The sequence below is a fragment of the Vidua macroura genome, chromosome 19 (assembly GCF_024509145.1).
Source record: "Vidua macroura isolate BioBank_ID:100142 chromosome 19, ASM2450914v1, whole genome shotgun sequence".
NCBI lineage: Eukaryota > Metazoa > Chordata > Aves > Passeriformes > Viduidae > Vidua > Vidua macroura.
In genome coordinates, this window is record NC_071589.1 from 11,006,927 (window position 1) to 11,020,221 (window position 13,295).

Genomic DNA, 13,295 nt, shown 5'->3' on the forward strand with positions numbered 1-13,295 from the left:
GTATTCAAAGGCAAGGAGGTGCCCAAGAGAAGCCTGAAACCAGCGAGAGAAGTATTTACAGTAGGATGGCTCTTATCATATGTACATAATATTAAATATAGTATTCTTTTCTCTGACAAATCACAAAGTCTTCCTCTTGTGTTTCCTGGATTATACCAGCAGTATATACATATACTCAGCATCCTGCCAGGACTAGCTGAGTAACAATACTCACACAAAAATTGCAGAAGACACCAAATTTGTCTCTCATCAATAACAGATGTCCCTGTCAGTGGCAGCAGAGCAGGACCAGGTCCCTCTGACAGAGCAAGCCATTGAGAGCCAATGTGTGTTTGTACAAGAGGAGCACCACGGGCAGTGAGGGCCAGCAGCCTGGGAAAGACTCTTTGGAGACAGAAGCAGCCTTCTGATTTTCCCAAATTACCCTGTGATGGGCAGTGTCAGCCCAGGCCTGGGGAAAATGGGGAGCACTGAGTGTGTGTGAGGACAGATTTAAATCCCACAGCAGGACTGAGCGTGTGGAACCACATCAGCCACACAGGAAAAACTCCATTTATAATCAGAAAGTACAAAACAGCAACATCAGAAGTCACAGGTCACGGCCAAGGTACAGAACAGGGACCCACAGCACACACACACCGAGCAAACTCGTCCAGGGAATAAAACAGCCACCTTCAAACACTGACACAAGGAAGGCAACAGTCCAACTCAGTATCAGCACAGCCTGTGGCAACACATCAATCCCAGCTTGGAGGGGCCCAAAACACCAAGAGGGACTTGGCTTGGATCTCCCAAGGTGTTCCGTGGTCTCAAACCCATGCACTGGGAAGCTGGAGCTAATGCAGGAGGGATCACGTTTGGTTTGGATGAAGGAATGATGCTTTGCCATTCAGCACACAGCAGCACATGAGGAGCACTCCATTTCCCCCAGTCTCTTAATCAGCATGCTTTCAAATTAAAAAATTGCAATTAATAGGAGGTGGGCCCGGGCTGGGGACACAAACATGCCCCAGTTTTGGCACTGAAGCCTGAGTCCTGCTCTGCCAGCCCTGCTCCAGCTGGGCTGTGTTCAGTGTGCTGACACCTCATGGCCAAGCCACAAACTCCGATAAGACACCGTTTCCCAGGACATCACCCACACGTCCTCCATCTGCTCCAAGGCATGAAACCAGGCTCGTTTATCGACAAGCCTGTCATGAGCAGAACTGAACACACCGACAACAGGAAAGAAAACCAGTCCAGAAAGGCTTGGAGCTCTTGGATCACAAACAGCTGGGCGCACCCGGGGCTGTTATCCGGAGCTGTGGTGGTCTGGGTGTCCCTGGTGCTGGAGGATGGCTCCAACACACTTTTCCAACGCGTGCTGAGCCATGCATGGCAAACACTGCGCTCTCAGGCCTGGCAGGAGCTGCGTGTCGGGGTTACCCCGCTCTCCCCTCCTCCTTGGGGGTCTCCCAGGGGCGGATCAGCTCCTTTGCAGAATCCTTCCGAGCCCGGCGCTGCCTGTCCTCTCCGTGCCCGGAGCCCCCGGGGCAGGCTGGGCTCTCCGAAGGCGCGGCCGTTCTGACTTGGAAGAAGCTGTGATGGGAAACAGAAACTCATCACACACGCGGCGCTTTTTGATGTGCTCCGAGGCGGCGAGCGAGCTCGGCTTTGAGATTTCCAGCGTTCCAGCCCCAAATCCCAAAGCAAAACTGCCGGGCACGAGCCCACGGAGAGGGAGGATGAAGGGAATGCCTGCTGCCGCTCCTTTGAAGCTGCAAGGCCGTGTGACAGAGCTCCGGAGCGCGGAGCCAGGTAGAGCAGGAGCCCTCCGGTTTGCGCTTTGGAATTTATAATGTGGACTCATCCACTTGGCCAGCAGCAGAGGTGGGTTAAACGAGATCAGGGACATGCTGTTCCTGGTGAGGGACATGGCCAAGGTTTGGTTCCTGCAGGGACAGCCTTTCCAGGCAAAAATTCCCCATCTCTGCCCTGGAACAACAAACACTTAGCGACTCTCGCTCAAGATTTCCCCTCCCTTGTCACTTCTGGTTCTCCTCTGACTTGAAATCACTAAACCAAACCTGAGTCAGTGCTCAAGAACACTGAGGTTTTCCAAATTCGGGGATTAAAAGCAAAACCTGGGGTTTTGCACCCTGAACAGGAGGTGTGAAAGTAGCAGAGGCACTGCCAGCACGGGCTCCTGGCCTGTTCCCATCGGAAAACTGCAGGAATGGAGACAGGGAAGAGCCCGGGGTTCGGGGCAAGTGTGGCAAAGGTGATTGCCAGACAGGTTCTCAGGGACCTCTCCCTCTGGCTAATCCCAAACCGACCCGGCCCCGGAGCTGAGCCCTCTCCGGTGCGTGTCCGTGTGTCCGTGCGGTGCTCACCTGCTGACCGTCCTGCTGTCCGGCCGCAGCCGCCGCTCCCGCCCGCCCAGCGGCTGCACTTTGCCGTGGGGCACGGCCGGGCACCGGGCCGCCAGCGTGGCCAGGCTGCCCGAGCTCCAGCAGCCGCTGCGGAGGAAGCGGGCCCAGGCCCGGGCGGATCTCCTGCCGCCGGACGGGAAAGGGCCGGGCCCGCACGGCCGGGGCCCCGCGGTGCTGCCCAGGGCCAGGCGGGTGGGTGAGGGGCAGGCGGGGCCCTGGGGCAGGGCCGGGGGCCCGGGGCACACGGGAGGCAGGGCCTGGGGAGCGGCTGCAGGCGATGCCGGGGTGCTGGGGCCAGCGTGGGCAGGCGGGTGGCCTGGCTGTGGGGAGGAAAAGGAGAGAGGCTCGGTCAGGTCTGGGGGAGACACCCAGGGCTCCCCAGGCTTCTTCAGGACAATCCCTGTGGCAGGCACATTTGTCTCTCTCTCAGGATTTTTCATAGAGGTGCGCAGAGAGGAAGAAAAAGAAAACAATTTCTATTTCTGCTCCTTGTTTTTCCCATGTGGAATGTGTTTGGAGAATTGTTTACCTGGGGTGATTGCTTGGTTGGATTCTGGTGAGGATTGTTTGAGCCTGGTGGCCAATCCAACCCACCTGTGGCTGGACTCTCAGAGAGGGTCACGAGTTGTGGGTGAGTTAGAGATGGGAGTTAGAACAAGTAGGTTTGTAGTTTTAGTATCTCCCTTTATATAGTATATTAATGTATTATAGCATGGTTATAATAAATAAATCATTCAGCCTTCTGAACTGGAGTTGGACATAATTTCTTCCCACCGGCTTCGCCTGCATTTTACAATAAAATCCTTTACTTCTTTGGTGCTGCCAGGAGAGAAGGGCTCAGCTGGGAGGCAGCTCCAGCCACCCCAGCCAAGCCTGTGCTGGTGTCCCCCTCTCCTGCAGCTCTGTCCCCTTCCCTGCCCTCCCCCTGCCAGAGCACCGAGGTGTCACAACTTGCCTGCGGGGTCACTGCTGCCACAGCCCCAGCGGGTGCTGACAGATCCAGCCCCACACCCGCGGGATGCTGGAGGAGACACCAGCTTGCCTCATTCCTCACAACGATTAGCTGCAGGCGTGGAGGAGGCTGTCATCCCGGGAATGTGATCTTGGTTATGAACAGCACAACCATGTCACACCCACGGCACCAGCCGGGGCTGGGGGCAGACCCTGAGCCCCAGCCCTGGTGGCTCCTACACCAGTCCCATCTCATGCTGGAACCCCAGTGTCCCTGGCTGCAGCTGGGGAGGCTCCAGCAGAGCTCAGCCAGCCCTCAGGGCAAGCCCAAGCACAGACTGGACAGGACAAGGACAGCACATGCTGCATGCCAGGTCCCCTCCCATTTCTCAAGGACTTAGTCCCAGCAAAATGAAACGCAGCTCAAGTGTCCAAGGAGAGGAGCTGAGAGCAGAGGCACACACAGGACATGTACACACACACGCAGAGATGGCACAGAGAAGGATGAACACACTGAGACATGACAGAGAAGGATGAACTCGGTTCTTTTTCTGTTTTCTACATTTATTTTTATTAGACAGATGAATGCAGGGAAGCCATGGCCAAAAGAAATTAAACAACACATGGAAACAAACAATTTCTTGGCTGGCACAAAGTGGAGTTCAGCTTGTACCAGGCAACTTTTCTCTTTGGGGACCAAGCAGCAGAGGATGAGGAGCAGAAGGCCGGGCTGTGACAGCTCCTGCCTGGGTGCTGGAAGGATGGCTGCTTGTTCCACAAGCAAAAACTGGTGTTCCACAAGCAAAAACTGGTGTTCCACACACAATAACTGGTGTTCCACACACAATAACTGGTGTTCCACACACAGTGACTGGTGTTCCACACACAATAACTGGTGTTCCACAAGCACTAACTGGTGTTCCACACACAGTGACTGGTGTTCCACACAGTAACTGGTGTTCCACACACAGTGACTGGTGTTCCACAAGCAAAAACTGGTGTTCCACACACAATAACTGGTGTTCCACACACAGTGACTGGTGTTCCACACACAATAACTGGTGTTCCACAAGCACTAACTGGTGTTCCACCCAATAACTGGTGTTCCACACACAGTGACTGGTGTTCCACCCAATAACTGGTGTTCCACACACAGTGATTCCCAAGCACGCAGCACAAACCATGGCAGGGGAGCAGCAATGCCAAGCAGAGATGATAAAAAATCAGAGAAAGGAATGGATGCAGAGAACGTTAACAAGCAAAGCAGCAGACAAAATAGAAGTAGAATCAGAGGGACTGACGGGAACACACAGATTTGTTATTTATTATTTATACCCTGACTTGATCTTCCACATGTTACTACATACTGGCAATCCCAACATGCTCAGTGCTCCATGTTACACAAACTCTGCAGAGACTGTAGAGTTCATCACAGCCAAGTGGCTTTGGGCCAACCCTGCCAGCTTCTGGAGAGCCTTCCAGTGCTCTGATGTCCAAGTAGGCTGAGGGTGCTCAGCACCTGATGTAACAAAGCCTTGGGGTTTAAATTTCAAAGAAGGCAGCCTGAGCCTGCTCCCCTGTCCAGCAGTGCAGAATGTGCCTGTGCTTCCAGCAGGAGAGCAGAGACTGAGCACAGCCATCAGAGGGAAGGTCTGGGGTGACTCAGCTGGAATTCCTCTGAGGAGGTTTATCACTGGTGGGGTAAGGAAGGGCAGGACAATCTCCCTGGCTCAGCCACAAGTGGAGGAGAGGAGTGACACCACATCAGAGAGTCCAGCCCTGATCCTGCCTGGGGAGGGCAAGAGTCACTGTGGGAGCTGTTGGGGACACAGTGACATCATGACTGTCCCCTGTTCACAGGGAGCTGCCCTGCAAGGACCCCAGGGCTCCAGGGGCCTGCATGCACCCCGCTGTCCGAGGGCTCCCACCCCCTGCCAGCTCTCTCCAGAAGCTGCCCTGTCCCTGGGAGTGTCCAAGCCCAGGCTGGATGGGAGCCCTGGGACAGTGGAAGGTGTCCCTGCCCATGGCAGGGGGTGGAATGAGATGAGCTTTAAGATCCCTTCCAATCCAAACCATTCTGGGATTCTGTGAGCTCCCATTTTCTGTAAAATCCTATCACTATTGAAAAGGGATGAACAATGTGAACTGGAGAGAGGCAACTTCCCAGACCTCAGTGCTTCCGCCCAGTTCCTTTGCTTCCCCAAAATTTGTAACAAACAAGGAAGCTTTTCTGCCCCTTCAATTCCCTTTACTGGCCTTTGCAGGAATCTTCACACTTCTGGCCACACCATTGGCCTGGTCCAGACATGCTGGGCTTTTCCAGCAAGGCCCAGAATCTCCCTGAGCTCTTTTAGCACTAATGTGGTATTTTAGCTTGCCTTATTCTACAGAGCAAAAGAGAGAGAGCAAATGAAAAAGAAAATACTGCTTAAAGTTGAAATCTGCTCTTAACACCTCTACCCTGTTCTCCCTTGCCTCTGGGCTACAAGCCAGTGACAACTGCAGCTACCTCCTGTTGGATTGTTAACAACAGAAAATAGAAGAGCAGGAAAAAGACAAGACAAGAGGTGGGAAGGATTGGATAAAATCTCTCCTGGCCTCGTGCAGGCTCTGGCAAGGGGCAGCTCTCTGCACCTGCACACCCAGCTCGCAGCACAGGAGTCACGGGGAGAGCAGAGCAGAGCTTCCTGCTGATCATCTCCAGCGTGCCAGGGGATGTGGGAGCGTCATTCAAATTCGGAAGGTCAGCTAAACCTTCAGAAATGCTCCTGCTGCTGTTCCCACAAGCAGCTCTTCTGCCTGTGGTGCTGCCTGGAGATGCAGGACTCTTGGAGTGGGGGGTGTGCTCCTCTCAGGGGGTACCAGATGCACCCCCTGGGAGGGTGCAGAGCCCCCCGAGGGGATGGAGGCCAGCAGGGACGCTCCGGGCTGGGTCACTCGCCCTGCTCCCCGCGGGCTCATCCCCCTCGGCGCCCAGGAAGGCAGGTCTGAACCCGCAGCACTGGGGCACAGCTCTGCCCTGCCCTGTGCCACCCCACTCCTGGAGCAGCAGGGCCGGGCAGCCGGGCTCTGCAGCCTCCCGGGGCCGTGGGGGCAGCAGAAGGCATCTCCCCTCCCAGGAGTGCGGGTGCTGCGCCCCGAGCCTGGCACAGCAGCAGCCCCTGCCCCCGGGAAGGGACATCTGCTCTCCAGAAGCCACGGCAACGTGCGGGAAGCCGGCGGAGCGCAGAGCCGGCCTGGCAAACCTAAAGCAGCACTGACACCTTCAGGAAGGGGAGACGAAGCTCAACACCAGCCTCGCCTTGTCTTTTCCCCGCGGGGCTCAGAGCCTACTTGGGAGGAGCTTCCTTCTGGAGCTGGTTCCTGCGATCCAGCTTGCTCATGACCTGCGTGATGTCCACGGTGTTGGCGGCTTCTCTGGCTTTGGCCTCTTCCTCCTGCTGCCTCAGGATGATGGGGCTGGGGCTGGAGCGCAGGTGGCGGCGTCCGAACAAACCCGTGCTGGGCAGAGAGAGGGGAAGGAGAGGGGTTAGTGAGGAGAAGGGCACCAAAACCTCCCCCCTGGGGAGCAAAGTGACCCAGGAGGACAAGCTCGGACACAGAGATGGCCAAAGGAGTGCAAAATTATTTAAACAGCACTGGGTGAGTGTCACCCTGATTTTTTAAGATTTTCTAAAGCCTTCCGAGTTCACATTCTTGTAGCAAAATTTCTCACACAACTTTCTGTAAATAACTTATTGTTTCGCATTCCTTCATAGAGGAGGAGAAATTTGATGGACTGGTAGTTTGTCCAGTGTTGTTAGAAAAGTAGCACTTTCACCCTCCAATCCACTGTCACCTTTAGAAAACTATAAATGTTAGAGTCAGAAATAAACTACCCCTTTTTACCTTCTCAAGAGCAGACGCGTGCGTCGTGTTTTCTCGTGTCCTATAGTAACAGCAGTGTCAGGACTGCTAAAAGTGTCAAAGTCCTGACACTGAGGGACTCCAGGGCACACCCACATCACTCCTTTGTTGTGTTTGCACATAACTCACACTCAGTGTGAAGCCAAACAACTCCCATCCGTGGAGTTTTTTTTCTCTGGTGCCCTCAGGAAGATCAAGGCAGGGACCAGTGTGGGTGTTCCTGGTGTCTGTGATGCCCCCCAAAAAACACCTACTACCTGCTTCAGCAAAGCCACTTCCCCTGCAGCGGGAACAGGTGCCAACCCACCTCTGGATGGGTTAACCAGCTCCAGGTTAATGGGATGCTGAGGGCTGGGGGATCCAGAACGAGCACTGACAAACACGAAGGCAGGATCACCGGGAGCAGCCAGCATCTGCCGGTGACCTGGGGACGTGTGGCTCAGGGAACAACCAGCCAAACCCCAGGCCAGGCAGCAGCAGGGCTTCTCCCACTGACTTGAAACAGCTTTTAGATGAAACAACAGTGTGAAAGTCCATGATTCCTCTTTCTTGCCTGCTAGGTTGATGAGTGGAACAGAGAAGGAAACACCACGCAGTCCAGCACTGCACGCTCAGCTTTAGGAGCAGCTGCAGCTCAAATGGCCTGAATTTGCTGTATAACCTTCATCTTGCTGGGAAAAAGCCATTTCCAAAGCCATCCACCTTGTGCCAGCTGTCACCTTCCCTGACACCAAGGGTGAGCTTTGTCCAGGCAGAGATGGGCAGATCCCGTGGATTATCCCACACCTTGGCTCTGTCTCTGCTCTGGCAGCCAGTGTTTCGTGGGCAGGAGTCTTCCCAAGCCCAGGACACCAGAGCTCTCTCCTTCCAGGAAAGGGGCCATGAATTAATTCAACAATCCCAGCCCTTCTCAGCAGACCCAGCAGAGAAGGCAGCTGAGCAATGAGCAGCTCCATTCCTGTTCACAAGCCTTTTCCAAAGGGCTCATGAATAAAAAGCACCATCAGTCTCAAAGCAAAGCATCTTCTCAGTGCAAAATTTTATTTAATTAAGAAGACCTCTAAATCATAGTAATTTTGCTGCAACTTGGGCTTTTTCTACCTTGCTACAACAAGAAAAACAAACCCCACAATTACAGCCAGTTTCACTTGCCTTTTTTTGACACCCTCTTGTGGCACAACAGCCTTGGCCAGCATTTCCTTGTATATTGGAGACTTTAAATAGCGGCCATAGGAGTCCTACTAGGAGAAAAAAGAGAAACTGGTAGTTATGGGCTGCAAACACCCTTATTAAAATCACCACCAAATACAGCTGCTCAGGAGCCAGAGAGGCTGGGAACTGGATAATCTCCCCCAGCAGCTCAAGGGACTTTGCATCTTTCAGGCAAATGCAGCTATTTAAACCAATATCCTTTCATCTCGCTGTAAAATTCCCAGGATTTTCCATCTCACAGTAAAGCTTCACAGGTAAGACCCAGATCAAAAGATCTGAATGAAGCTTAGCCTGGGCCAGCAGGGTCTCAGAGTCACAGCAAGGTGAGGAGCTTGTATTCCAGGAGCCAAACTTTTCATCAGTGGGTGAAAATCAGTCCAGTTCTGCTGCTTTCAGTGCATGAGCTGGTGCCCAAGCTGGAACTGAAACGCAGGAATTGCCACCTGACCCCCACCCCCTTGGGGACAAGGCTGAGAGGGAAGGAGCAGCAGCAAAATACAAATGCCTGAAGCAGCACTTGCTTCACTCAGCAAATTTGAGGGATTTTCAAACAAAGGCCCCTTGAAAGGGACAGCTGATAGCACACAAAGGCACTGAAAGGCCCAGAGGGCTGGAATCCCCCTCAGGCTCTGGCAGCAAATAACAAACCTTTTTCATCAGCATGTAAATGTGGGTCTGAGCAGCATCTAGAACATAACGATGAGGGTGCTCCAGGCCTTTGACTGTGATGCCCATTGTTTTGCCATCGATGTTAATCCAGCGCCTTGCTCCTGGAGCCAGGAAGAGCCTGCAGGAGAAGGAATCAACAGTGCCATTAGCAGCTGGAGAATTCACAGATTCCTGTCTATGCATGACAGGAAAAGTCCCTTCAGCTCCCCGCTGCAATTTGCCGTCCTGATCTTGGGCAATCAATGTCCTCTTCATCAGAGACGTGCACTCACTTCCTCTTGCACATAATATAAGCCAAATTTTAGCTCACTGGAAGCAAAAAGCCTCTCCCCACTTTGCTTGTGGCAGCTTCAAGAACTTTGCTACTCCACACCGATATTTAAATTACATCCTAAGACTGAAATGTAACAGAGAGGAAAAGTAAATATATATTAAAAAAACCCACTTCTATTGTCATCTCCAAAAGCTCCTTTCCTATGTGGGGGCAAAAGACAGCCACATCTGATAACAGCCTACACATAAAAATCTTAGGAACAAATCACTTGGAGAATGAGAACCTGTGGAAGGTGATGGGACTCATGCACGAAGAGTTAAAGAGTCGAAAATTTCCACACTCACTTGTAGATTTCTTCTGCTTTTTCTTTGACCTTGGATTGGTCTCCATACTTGAGATCCTCACAGGCTTCCCAGAAACCCAGATTCTCTCCTGCATGACAAGGACACAATCGGCAGAGAGTGAGATTGAGGAAAACACAATCCCATGTATTAACTCCTGGATTTGTTTGGCACAATTTGCTGGCCCCAAACCAGTCTCTCCAATTGACTGAAAGTCACTCTCAGTGACTGAAAGAGGAAAACAGCTTTCCCCTGTTCTCTGCCCACTGACACCTCTAAGAACTTGTGAGCTCAGCCAGTTCCAGCTTCTCTGGGAGCAGTCAGAGAATCATGGAATGCTCTGGGGTGGAAGGGACCTGAAAGTCCATCTCAGTCCCACGGGCAGGGACACCTTCCACTGTCCCAGGCTGCTCCAAGCCCTGTCTGACCTGACCTTGGACACCTCCAGGGGACCAGGAGCAGCCACAGCTTCTCTGGGCACCGTCACAGGGAAGAATTCCTCCCTGAAATGTAATCTGAGCGCTCCCAGGCAATCCCCGCGGCGGGGCCGTGCCGGGCTGTACCGTGTGTCCCGTGCCACTAGATGGTACCGCCTGCCCTGGCTGCACAGCCCGCAGCAGCCTGTGCCGTGTCACCTCAGCCTGGGGACAAGGCACGGGGACACTGCCCACCCACCGCTGAACTCCTTCTTCAGGAAGAGCTGGAAGTTCTGGCGGCCTTTGGGGTCGCGGATCAGCTCGCTGAAGTTGAAGGCCCATCGCTCCACGCGCATCCTGGTGGGCACCTCCACCCTGCGCGGGGAGAACACAAACAGCACGGCTGCTTTCTCTGATTAGCAGATTAATTAAAACCAAAATGCCCTTTGCTGCAATGCCAAGGGACTGCTCAGCATTCTCGTGTTTTCCAGAGTGGTGTAATGAGCTCCTGAAGTCAAGCCACTAAGTAAGTTGTAATTAAACAACTCGGGCCGCAGCGGGATGAGGATTTAACTGGGATTTACGTGGCTCTCACAGTGACAGCCCAGCCTTGCCCTGGGGTTTGACTCAGTCCCACCCTGGAGGAGGCACTGGTTGCTGCCCAGAGCTTTGCTTCTCATAAAAGCACTCAGTGCAGGCATCCCCTGGGGATGTCTAATGGGATACAATCCATGCAGGATTGCTGCTCTCAGAGCCACTGCGATGTTGGATGCTCCAAGCCCCGAGATGCCATCGTGTAATTAGCAAACCCTACTTGGGCTTACCCAAAGGGAAAACCAAGGGAGGCCTCAGAGAAGGGATGGACCACCAGCGTGTGCCTCCAACCCAAAGCCTCTCCCAAGGAAGCAGTTTGAGGGGTGAGCAAAGGGCCAGGGGAGCAGCTGAACCCTGAGCTGGTCCTGTTCCATTCCAGTGCTGGTTAAGGAGGGCTTCACCCATCCCAGGGAGGATCAGACCCACTCAGCAGGGGCTGAGTGCACACTCCCACCATCAGCTCAGCAATTTCTGTGATGTTAAGGAAGGCTCCACTTGAAGAAGGCAGTGCTGAAAGCTCAGCATGGAGTATTCCCAATTTCAAAATAAGTTTGAAAGGGAACACATCTCTGCTTATGAGCAGAGATCAGATACCACAACAAAAATCAGTGGTTCCCTTTCCTGATTTCTATCAGTATAAAGGTCACTGTAAACCACAAGTTGGCAAAACAACAGAAATACATACAGCTTTGCATTGAGATCCCAAAACTCAGGGTCATCTGATATCCAAGGGTTGCTGGGGAGACATCCAGACAGGATGGGATCATTGGAGAGGAACTGCTCAGAGTACTTCACAACTCTGCAACAAATCCAAAATCAAAATATGAATTTGGAAGCCAGAATTACAGCCAGCTCCATTATAGCCAAATATCAGACTACAGATATCCTCAGAGGTGCAGGACACTCTGCACAGGGATCTGGAATGTGGCCCCTGCCTTCTTAGAAAAATCGATTCATTAGCTCAGTTAATCTTTTCCATTTCCCAGCAGAAGTCTCCTGGTTGTCTTCCAAAGCAGTGAATTTGTCAATTCAAATACAAGGAGATACAAGACTCTCTTCCATCAGCTCCTTCTGCCTTTTCATTTTAAGGAAGAGAGATTCAGGACTCTAAGGAGAGTTTCTGTCTCCTGTTCTCAGCTGGCCAGGGCCTGATCCTGCACTGCTCTGGGAAGAAAGTGTCAGGGAAAGGAACACCAGGGTTGTGTTCACCCAGGTGGGTGCTCTGCAGCCTTCCCACGGGCCATGGGAGAACTCGGGGAGCTCTGGGAAAGTGAGGGAATGCTGAGGGCTCATCCCAACTTCTCCTTTCCTCCATCACCTACCACAGGGCTCATTCCTCTGCGAGTGGCTCTGAGGGCTTGGCACAAATCAGAGCTGTCTGTCTCCCATCAGGAACCAGACAAACACTTCTCCTACCTTCTAACTTGGCCAGACTTCTAATTACAATTGATTTCACTAATGTCCCGGAATTTTAGCTCCTGCCTCCCTTTTTCATTCTTGAAAAAAAAAAAAAAATCCTCTGGTTTCTGCGTTTAAAATTCCTTCCAGGCCAAAGTGCTTTCATGTGCCCAGAGCTGGGAGGGCACTGTCCAGGAGCCCGTTGCTAACAGGCTCCTTGGCACACATCCTGCAGTTATACAATGCTCCTGCACAGAGCAAACCACAGGGCTGGCACACAGCTGCTCCATCCTACCTTCCCACTGGGAATGCCAAGGCATCCAGCACCTGCATCAGGCACTCCAGCCCATGATCAAGCAAATCTAAACCTGTCAGCTCAGGCAGCACTGCTGTGTGGTCTTGAAGTGCTTTGCAGCTTCTCCCAAATCACTGCAATGCTCTGAAGCATGCACACTGCCCAGTTGCTGCTCATATCCTCATTAACAGTAATTTGATTTGGACCCAGCCCTGCAGCTGACACTTTGGAGTTCCAAAATTCCTGAGATTTTTGATCTAGGTGATAAGCATCATCCCACCAGAACTAATGAGAGAAAAGCCCCATTGCCAAACAGTTAAGCACCACAAAATTCCTGGAAAGCAGCCAGGTGTCCCCTGCTCCAGCTCAGTTTGGAGAATTGAGGCAGCAGAGTTTTAACTGAGCTGGAAGTCAGTGACAGACAAAGTGAGCAGAGCTGCTGGTCCCCTGCAAGTTGTAGCTCTCAGAAGACTCTCTTCCACCCATTCCATTCATCCAAGATTGTCTTCTCCAGAGAACTGGCCTGAGCACCTTGTTTGTGTCAGATTGATAGGAATCCCTGGTGGCAATGGCAGTGCAAACCAGGCAGGTGCTCTGGGCTGCACCTCAAGGTGCCTGGTCAGCACGGGAGGTTCCTCTGGCACACACACATGCCAGGGCTGGAGGCTTCATCAAGAATCTGATCAGGAAACACTCCCACTGGGCAGGGGAATTGCTAATTAATTGCTTGGATGTTCATGGGGAGGCTCTTTCCCTCTGCAGTACAGAATAACCAGTATTACACAACCAGAGGTGAGCACCACCATGGGGCAGGGACACTCGTGGGGG

The 13,295-nt window shown here is 52.8% G+C and overlaps 2 protein-coding genes and 1 long non-coding RNA gene across 5 annotated transcripts in view; 1 reads left to right on the plus strand and 2 right to left on the minus strand.

Moving 5' to 3' along the window:
- Positions 1-511: 511 nt before the first annotated feature.
- LOC128816995 (regulator of G-protein signaling 9-like) lies at positions 512-4,099 on the minus strand. Its single transcript, XM_053995064.1, has 2 exons — positions 2,373-4,099; positions 512-1,578 (listed from the first exon to the last, which is right to left on the minus strand). Exons 1-2 carry the CDS (start codon positions 2,849-2,851, stop codon positions 1,422-1,424), a joined length of 636 nt encoding a protein of 211 aa, XP_053851039.1. The 5' UTR covers positions 2,852-4,099; the 3' UTR covers positions 512-1,421.
- Positions 4,100-4,659: 560 nt separating this feature from the next.
- Positions 4,660-13,295, minus strand: part of LOC128816994 (regulator of G-protein signaling 9-like) — a 28,737-nt gene continuing 20,101 nt past the window's right edge. The window contains exons 12-18 of one of the 3 annotated variants that reach the window (XR_008440066.1): positions 11,460-11,573; positions 10,440-10,555; positions 9,768-9,855; positions 9,129-9,267; positions 8,421-8,506; positions 5,849-6,863; positions 4,660-5,640 (exon numbers count right to left, since the gene is read on the minus strand). Coding sequence is in view for 2 of the 3 variants with exons in the window: in XM_053995061.1 (XP_053851036.1) it covers positions 6,692-6,863; positions 8,421-8,506; positions 9,129-9,267; positions 9,768-9,855; positions 10,440-10,555; positions 11,460-11,573 (715 nt within the window). In the remaining variant the exon portion in view is untranslated. Of the gene's footprint in view, positions 6,864-8,420; positions 8,510-9,128; positions 9,268-9,767; positions 9,856-10,439; positions 10,556-11,459; positions 11,574-13,295 lie in introns of those variants that run through there. The other 2 variants (XM_053995061.1, XM_053995063.1) reach the window with 2 other exon arrangements.
- On the plus strand, positions 4,990-7,981 carry LOC128816996 (uncharacterized). Its single transcript, XR_008440067.1, has 3 exons — positions 4,990-5,063; positions 5,852-6,105; positions 7,829-7,981. It is a non-coding gene; the product is annotated as an uncharacterized LOC128816996 (long non-coding RNA).

What these genes read in the sequence shown, in the direction of transcription:
- LOC128816995 (XM_053995064.1), bottom strand. Translation starts at nt 2,851, where the DNA reads ATGAAAAATCCTGAGAGAGAGACAAATGTGCCTGCCACAGGGATTGTC. An exon ending in GACAGCAGGACGGTCAGCAG is followed by an intron (nt 1,579 to 2,372) that starts GTGAGCACCGCA and finishes TTCCCATCACAG; the next exon opens with CTTCTTCCAAGTCAGAACGG.